The 10,293-nt window shown below is 24.6% G+C and overlaps 1 protein-coding gene across 1 annotated transcript; it reads right to left on the reverse strand.

Annotated features, from left to right (window-relative positions):
* Window positions 1-3,468: 3,468 nt before the first annotated feature.
* MKS88_002768 (heat shock protein 101) lies at window positions 3,469-7,353 on the reverse strand (the record flags this gene model as incomplete). The annotated part of the gene is made up of 4 exons (XM_067215807.1): window positions 3,469-5,877; window positions 6,309-6,397; window positions 6,799-6,922; window positions 7,252-7,353. 4 exons carry the CDS (start codon window positions 7,351-7,353, stop codon window positions 3,469-3,471), a joined length of 2,724 nt encoding a protein of 907 aa, XP_067073349.1.
* Window positions 7,354-10,293: the final 2,940 nt, after the last annotated feature.

Here is a 10,293-nt window from a genome sequence, read left to right on the forward strand (position 1 = left end):
TATAAAATGGCCATACAAAAATAAAGATATATATATATATGTATATATATGTATATATATATATAGATAGATAGATATATATATATATAGATATATATGCATGTAAATTTTTTCGAAGTTACACGAGAAAATGATAAGAGAAATACATAAACAATTATAATTCATAAGGAATAATTTCAAAACGTTACATAGATGTTCAATAGATTACAATACAAATAAAAATTGTGATTCTCTTTTTTTCTTTTGAATAGTACATACTGTAACTTTACTTACATCTAAACAAAACAACATAATAAAAAAAAAAAAAAAAGGAAAAAACAAAAAATTGGGAAATAGCATGCCTTCTAGCTAGCTATTTAAAAAAAGATTTTTTTTTTTCCTTTTTTTTTTTTTTTTAATTACATCCTTTTTTTATATTTTTCCAAATTATGTAACATTAAAGAAATAAATTATTTTAAAATGATTTTATAAAATTGAGTATAAAAAAATTAGCTATAATCAGAAGAAAACTTTTGCGTTTTATGCCTGTTTTTTTTTGTTTTTTAATTACATTACAATATAATTTGTTATATGTACACATAAAAAAAAAGTGAAGGTTTATTTTTTTTTTTTAGGGCATTGACATTTAAAGTTTTTTATATGGAAAATATACCTTTTGTAAAAATAAAAAAAAATATGAACAGTACATGTTTTTTTTAAAAAAAAAAAATAAAATAATAAAGAAAATAGGATATTTGAACAGCCATTCTTCAATTAATATTATTCTCCTTATATTTTTAAAGAAAATGACACAATAATTGTAAGAAGCAATTTTTATTATTTTGTTAGACCTTCATATAACATAAAAAATGTACATTCACATTTGACCATTAAGATAGATATAAAATAATAGTTGTAATGTTTCTTAATATTTTAAAGGAATGGAATTGATGTTCACAAGTACTTCCTTTCCTCTCGTTCCAAATAAAATCCAGAAAAATTATACGTACTACTTTTGTCTATAAAATATAAACTCATATATTCCTTCCTCGTCATTCTCTTTTACGCATGACAGGAAAAAAAAAAAAAAAAAAGTTTCTCTATCATATATATTTCAGGCAAAATATTACGTTATGATGGTAAATATATATTTTTGGCGTGTTCAGTATATACATATATAGTGGAAATTACAGGCACTATGACAAAGACACACCATACGGGTGTTGCATATACGTTAATTTTTTAACTTTTGATAATAATACTTTTCTTCATGCAAAATATATTAGTATAACCTTTTGTTAACATTTCATGGGTGAGTTTTTTTTTTTTTTTTATTCAGCCCCTACCACTTATTACTTTTAAGAAATAAAATATATATAATTTAAAAGAGAAAGAACAGTTTAATTAAATATTTATTCTACTTTTTAACCATATATATATGCGCATATATGTACATATGAATCCATGTACATATTAATAAGTGCCAAAAATGCACGTACAACTGTTGTAAGGTAAGGTAAATGTTGCTATAAATATTTCATTAAGATCAAGCGGAAAAATTATGAAGAGGATATAAATTTGGTTACTTGTTTATGATTCATTTTTTATATTATACTCTTTAATGACACTTTGGTTCTATTCACAAAAAAAAAAAAAAAAAAAACGACATCAAATATTGCAGAAATTATGCCCCGATATTTTTTTTTTTTTTGTGTATGTGTGTGTTAAAAAAAGGTATATTTAAATAGCAGCCTTTGATTTTAAACATCCATAGGATAAAATTATTCATATATACGCGACATATATAATTATGTAGATACCCATACCCCCACATATATCTATCTATATCTATATATCTATCTATATCCATATATATATATCTATCTATATCTATCTATATCTATATATATCTATATATATCCATATCTATATATATCTATATCTATCTATATCTATCTATATCTATCTATATCTATCTACATCTATCTATATCTATCTACATCTATCTATATCTATATATATGTATATCTATATATATCTATCTACATCTATCTATATCTATATATATGTATATCTATCTATATCTATCTACATCTATCTATATCTATATATATGTATATCTATATATATCTATATATATGTCTACATTAACGTCGTAATATTGGAAATAATATTATTCTTGCATAACCCTTGACTGATTTATGCCCCCTCTACATCTTAGTTGCTATAAAACAAAAAAGATATTATATGTAATAAATTTTTTGTAAATAATATTTATTGATAAAAGTATTTCTTTAATTAATCTACTTTGGAAAATAACATAATAGGAATGTACTTTGTCTCTCATTTACTCATATGAAAAGTTATTTGTGTGATATCCAAATCATACGTGAGCATAACAACTTATACGGGTTTTTAAGCTAAAGTATACCTTTCTTTGATTTTTTTATTTTCTTTTTCTTCTTTTTTTTTTTTGCTTGTATAATGAGAAAAAACAACTTTTTAATTGTAATTTTAATAATTTAAAAAAAAAAAGTTTTTCAAAAATTTAAAAAAAAATCAAAAATTTACTTATAAATAGTTCGACAAAATGAATCAGGAATTGAAAAACAAAATTTCTCTTGTATAATATATATATACTTAAAAGGGGAAAAAAACATATACACATATACATATACGTATACCCATATACGTACATAATATATATATATATATATAAACATAAATACATATAAACGTGTTAATTATTAAAAGAATGAAGATTAAAGATATAATAAGCGAAAAAAAAAAAAAAAAATGGAAAAACCACAAGTTAATTAAAATTTACGCAAGCATAAATCTACATGAATAATATGTGTATTAAATTTAAAAAGAATTTACGTCATGTATATTAAAAATATTATTCGCTATAATTTTTTCACAATTTTATCAAATATGGAGCAAAACAGGGATAGTCATACAAATAAATAAATACGTAAATATACAAGTTAATGATTATGTAAATATATTATTACATATGTTTAATGTCTATCTAATTATATAAATAAATGAATGAATGAACATGATAGATAAATGCAAATTTAAAAATCTTTTAAAAACGAAACATACATATGTACGCATATATATGTATACACATATATATGTATACACATATATATATATATATATATATATATATGATAAAATAAGTAGCTTCTCTCTACAATACTTTTTACCGAAGCAATTTTATAACGCATTTTAAGAACATTCCCCCCTCATCCTGCATTCTGAAATATTTGCACACACAAACACAAATACCGTATCAGTGCTACTATGCATAATTAAACACTTCACATAATATTATCTACAAGGAATAATTTTGAAAATTAAAAAAAAAAAAAAAAAAAAAAAAAAAAAAAAGAGGGAACGATAATAGGATGGGAAAGAACGTATCCGAAAGGGGAAGACGAAAAAATGTGTTACATACACACACACACACACGTTACGTTTTTATGTCATTGAAAGATTTATAACCAAATTGTCGGCCGCTTTGTTGTAGTCAACATGTACATCCATATCATCAACTAACTCTTTCTTTAAGTACATTATTGCAAATTTCGTCATAATAACACTTTCAATAAATATAAGAGTTGGTCTTGCTCCTAATTCTGGATCATAGGACTGGTCAATAATATAGTCAATAGCTTTTTCTGATACAGAAATACGTATATTTTTTTCTTCTAAACGTTTTTCTAATTTTTTAAATCTTAACTTAACAATTTGATGTAAATTCTTTTTATTTAATGGTTCAAAAATACCAATTTTGTCAATTCTGTTAACGAATTCTGGTTTAAACACTTTTTTACATTTTTTAATTAGTTGAATTCTAAGATCTTCAAAAACTCTTTTATATTCCGGTGTATCTGAATTATCTGCATCAAAGAATAATTTCTTTTTAAATAATTCTGCACCTAAGTTAGATGTCATAATAATAATGGTGTTTGAAAAATCAATATTTCTTCTATGATTATCATTAATATAACCATCTCCTAAAATTTGTAAAAGAACTTTAAAAACATCAGCATGAGCTTTTTCTAATTCATCAAAAAGAACAACTGAATGTGGTCTTTCTCTAACTGCTTCGGTTAACTGACCAGAATCACTAAACCCTACATATCCTGGTGGACTACCAGTAATTTTAGAAACAGAATGTGCTTCAGTAAATTCAGACATATTCACACGAATTAAATTATCCTTAGAACTAAATAATTCAACTGCTAAAGTTTTGGCTAATTCTGTTTTACCCACACCAGTAGGTCCTAAGAATAGAAAGGTACCTATTGGTTTTTCTGGATCCTTCATACCTGTTGCTGCTTTAACAACTGCATCACTTAACGATTTAATAATATCTTCATTACCTATAATAGATTTAGATAAACTATTATATAATTTTAAAGCACCTTTTGATGATTCAAAGGACAAGGAACCAAGGGGCATACCAGAATCTCTTAAATAGATATAAGAAACATGTTCTTGATACAAAGCATCAACATTCATAGCATTATGTGTTTTTGCCTCAATATAAGCTAATGTTTCTTTATATACTTCCATATATTTTTCTTGTGCTTCTTTTAAGCTATTCTGTAATTCTATAGGTGGTTCTTTATTTGCATATATATAATTCTGTACTAATTCTTTTAATTCATTTAATTTTTTTTCGATTTCTTTTTTTCTCTTTAACCTTTCTCCAGATATGACATATTCTTCATAATATTTTTTTAATGATTCTTTTTTCTCTTCAAAATCTTTAATTAGTTTATTATATTTTCTTTTTGATACCTTATCAACATCCATTTCTAATGTACTAATTTCGTAGGATAATCTTTCTATTTCTCTTTCAGTTACATCTATAATTCTTGGCTTACCTGACAACTGTACTTGTAAAAAGGAACAAGCTTTATTTAATAAGTCAATAGCTTTATCTGGTAAATATCTGTCTTTAACAAAACGATCAGACACCTTTACAGCAGCAACTAATGCTTTATCTGTAATACGAATATTATAAAAGCTTTCATATTTACTTTTTAATGATCTTAAAATTTTGATTGTATTTTCAACAGAAGGTGGTTCAACTAAAACTTTTTCAAATCTTCGTTCAAATGCTGAACAGCTTTCAATAAATTTTCTATATTCAGCTATAGTCGTTGCTCCAATTAATTTAATTTCTCCCTTTGATAAAACAGGTTTTAATAAATTAGCTGCATCAGCACCTCCTTCTGCTTTACCTGCACCTAGTAATAAATGTATTTCATCAACAAATAAGATAATTTTATTCTTTTTATTTTTTAATTCTTTTATAATATTTTTCATTCTTGATTCAAATTCTCCTCTATATGATGTTCCGGATGTAAATTTTCTAAAATTTAAACTAATAACTGTATATCCTAATAACTCCTTTGGTACATCCCCTTTTTCTATTCTATACACAAGACCTTCTACTATAGTAGTTTTACCTGTACCTGGATGACCAACTAAAACTGGACTATTCTTATTATATCTTAATAATGATTCTATCACAGCCCTTATTTCTTCATCTCTTCCATATATACCATTTAATTTTCCATTTCTTACCTTTTCATTTAAATTTGAACCAAATTGTTCTATATATAAATTTCCTAATTTCCCATCTTTATCTTTCTTTGTTTTTTCTAACTTACTTTTTAACACTCCTTTTACAGCTTCATCTGTTAAATACACCTCATTTAGAATCTCGTTTACAAGTTCATCTGTCATCAAACCAATTAGCAGATGCTCTACATCTACCTTCTGACTTTTATATTTGCTTGCCAATGCTTCTGCTTCTGCTAGAACCTCCTTTACTTCGTCCGAGTATGTGATCCTAACTTTATTGTCCAGAGGCTAAAAGGGGGGAGGACAAATAAAAAAAAAAAAAAAAAAAAAAAAAAAAAATGTGCACTCAGTGAAAAAACATAAACAAAAACAAATACATATGCAACCATGTAATGACTATATCCATGCAGAAGAACAAATGAGGGATATGTCGTTGATCAAGAAGAAGGAGTAGCGTCCACACACACATACGTATGTGTGTAGAGGTATGTTCTTGTGTTTGCATTATATCTGCCCATGAGTGCAGTACACATGCGACCTTGCTTTCTTTGTGAATGGTTCAAAAATGGATCAACGTTTTTGTCATGATACTTCGCTCCTCTTCTTCTCTTTCATATAAAAGCATACTCTCAAGTAAGCATTAACATCATATGTATGTATAATAAGGTATAACACTTAGTGTACACTTATATTTTGAGCATAAATTTATAGGTACGTACCGCTCCAACTCTAGTTTGCTCCAAAGCTGAGTCTATGTATTCCTTCAAATTACTGGCATTCACATTATTCTCCTTGAGTAAATTTGAACCTGCGCAATTAGGAGAAAAAAAATAAAATAAAAATATACAGACAAGTACATAAACAAACTAACAAACAAACGAACTAACAAACAAACGAACTAACAAACGAACGAACTAACAAACGAACGAACTAACAAACGAACGAACTAACAAACGAACGAACTAACAAACGAACGAACTAACAAACGAACGAACTAACAAACGAACGAACTAACAAACGAACAAACGAATTAACAAACTAACAAAATAAATGAATAAATGAATAAATAAAGCAAAAAGGCAGTATGCACCAATCGGAATACAATACCTCTCCCCTCTTTTCTCTTCTTACAAAAAAGAGCAAAACATGCGCGAACGAATATTTTTGCACACACACACTCTGTCTACGTTTTCATTTTGTCTTCCTTACCATAGTCGCTCTTTGCCAAAGCTGTCAAGATATGTATTGGCTTTAATTGGCTATGACCATATCGCTTAGCTATGCTCTTTCCTGCATTCAAAATGTTTATAGTTCTGTTTAGGTAATTTTCATTCTAAAAAGAAAACGAAGAAGTTAAAGAATATATATAAAATATAGAAAACATTGAAAAAACATAAAATATTGTAAAACATGAGAAAATATAAATTAACAAAATTGGATCAACAGTTGGTTTGACCCAGAAATATGCATCCATATGCCGCCATATACAGCCCATACGCAGCCAATACCTCCTGTGTCTTCACTTATGCGATCGTCAGTATATACATAAGTATATACATAAGCATATATATTTATATATATATATATATCACAGCAATGCAACACCAAGCATGATTGTCCTATAACCCATTCTTTCCATAATGCAATTCATAATATACTTACCCCCTGATTGTTATCTGCTGAGCAAAGCCCTAGGTTACTCTTATACAAAAAAAATAAGGTTGATAAAATGAAAATATAGCTCTTTAAAAATTTCCTTATCATTTTCACAATGGGTTGATGATAAATAAAATTAAGATTATTTAATATATGTATATATTATATATATTTACGTATACCTCAATGAAACAACTGCGTTAGCTTCATTGATGCATTAACAGTGAAATACAATGAAAAAAATTAAATTAACACTAGTGTTTAGAACGGTTTAAAATAAAAAGATATACGAATAAAATAAAATCGAGATATATATCCAAGTAAAACGAAATAAATCGATGTAAAATCTTGTAAATAAATATAAAAAGAAAGGATATTAATGGAAATAATGGATGAGAAAAGAAAAAGAACCAAAGAAAAGGTAAAAGCGATTTGGTTTATAATAATTTAATTATATAAATGTTACGTATGAAAATAAATATGAATATATATATTTCTACGTCTCTTGTTAACTTTTAAGTAAAACAAAAACCTGGAGAAGGCACAAAAAAATTTATCTATATCATTTTTCTTTTTATGTTCACAAAAAAAAAAAAAAAAAAAAAAAAAAAAAAAAAAAAAGAAATAAAAAAAAAAGCAGGAAAGAGAAATGAAAAAAAATCAAACAGAAATACTCATTACTGCACAGATATATACATGTATACATCTACACATGCATGTACACACATATATAAATATAATGCAAAAAAAAATTTTCCGTTAACAGTAAAATTCGTATATAATATGTTACACATAATACTTCATTGTTATTACATAATTTATTTTCTTTTGTTTTATACTCATGTGCTTACGGACCTTGAAAATGGTAAGTGTATGTAAGCTGCTAATATCACATATGATATATATTGAAGTGTATATGTAAATATAAAAAATACGTAAAATATATGCATATATGTACATATATATATATCACATACAACGCAGAGCACGAGACGTGTTGTTTTAGAAAATCAAAAATCTAAATAAATAAAAAGAAAGTAAAATAAAATTATATATACGTAAAAACTTTAAATTATAAATATATCTGTACTAATAATGTACATACATAATAAAATGCATATTTAACTTTTGCAAAAAATACAATGTGAGATAAGGGGGAGGGAAAAAAAAAAAAAAAAAAATCAAGTATCAATGATATACTATTTAATTTTAAACATAAAACATGTAAGTTCTGAAAAATTGTACATAAACTAAAAAATTAATTTGGTACGGAGTATGGTGTATATGTCTATACATACACATATACATATATAGATATATACATATACGTGCGTGTTGAGCTACTATTCCCTCTTTAATTCTCTACATTTACATGTGTACGCTTGTACCACATTTAAAAAGAATCGTTCTCTACAATAATATTCATAAGTCGTAGTAAAACACGTTGAACGATAACTTAAATCTTTGAACATATGTACACACGCTTAAACACGCACATAATAGGTATACATTACTATATATATGTGTATATATATATAGGTATATTTACATATTTATATATACTTATATATATGTTTATACATATAAGCTTTACTTATGTACAATAATGGTAAGGTCATGAGAAAACAAAAATATTGAAATTCCTTAGAAAATATATGGAAATAGTAAGTTTCAAAGAGAGTTCATAACTGTATATGTATATATATATATATATGTATATATATATATATATAGATAGATAGAAATATAAATAAATGCGTGTATAGGTATATAAATATATATATATAATTATATATAAATAAATATATATATATATGTGTGCTAAGTAATAGTACTTAATTTCATGTTTCTTATATTAACTTTTTATATGTAAACGCATTAATGAATATATTTTGTTATTGTCAATATATTATAAATTTAATTATTCGAATTGTATATAAAATTACATAAAAAAAAAATGAAATAACCCTAAAGTATAATATACCATCAAAATTGAAGAGAAAAAATTGAAAAAAATTAAAAACGTTATAAATCTCTAAAACAAAAAAAAAAAAAAAAAAAAAAAAAAAAATTGTGCAAAGAGTATAAAATTATTAGATTAAAAAAAAAAGAAAATTTTTATTAAACTTTCTTCTATTATGCATGCGCTTGATCGTGTATACTCGAAATTGTAAAGGAGCTTAACAACCATAAAAGAAAAAAAAAAAAAAAAAGCTTTTCACTTTTTTCTTATAAGAAGTATATTCATATGTATATTTATATTTATTTGTTTGTTTGTTTGTTTGTTTGTTTGTTTGCTTATTACTTTGTTAATTCGTACGTTTGTTTCTTGGTACATTAGTTTATTCGTTCATTTGTTTTTTTATTTTGTATATGTACAATTCCAAGAACAAAAAATTTATAAATGGATATATATATTATATATATATATATATATATATATAACAATATATATAGCAATATATATAACAATATATATTATACATAAATATAATGTATATTAATGATCCTTATTTATTTAAAATAATACACAAAAAAAAAAAAAAATATATTTAAATAATAAAAGGGAAACAAAAAACAAAAAAAAAAATTTTTTAAAAGAAAAAACAGGGACTTACTATTTTTTTATGGTAATAATCACAGCAGATTAAAAATGTGAAAGTGTATAAATCAGCATTATAATAAAATTAAGGTTAAGCACATACATGTATTTAATATATTATATTTACGTATATGTTTATGTACAAAATCTCATCAAATTTTGAGATAAAAAGAACGAACGTAATTACTCATTTTTCATTTTCGATATGTCGCTGTGTTAAATTTTTTCGAAGCATTCCATTTTTTTAAGTATTTGTGCGTTGAGCTTCCTAAACTGTGTAGCTACATAAAACATCAATAATACTAACGTTAAAATTTTCGTATTTTTTTACTCTTACTGTTACTGTTACTGTTGCTTTTTTTTTCTTTTTGTTTTATTTTTTTTTTCTTTTTGTTTTATTTTATTTTCTTTTTTCTTTTTTTTTTCTTTGTTTTATTTTTTTTTTT

Source organism: Plasmodium brasilianum, chromosome 9, assembly GCF_023973825.1.
Source record: "Plasmodium brasilianum strain Bolivian I chromosome 9, whole genome shotgun sequence".
Lineage (NCBI taxonomy): Eukaryota > Apicomplexa > Aconoidasida > Haemosporida > Plasmodiidae > Plasmodium > Plasmodium brasilianum.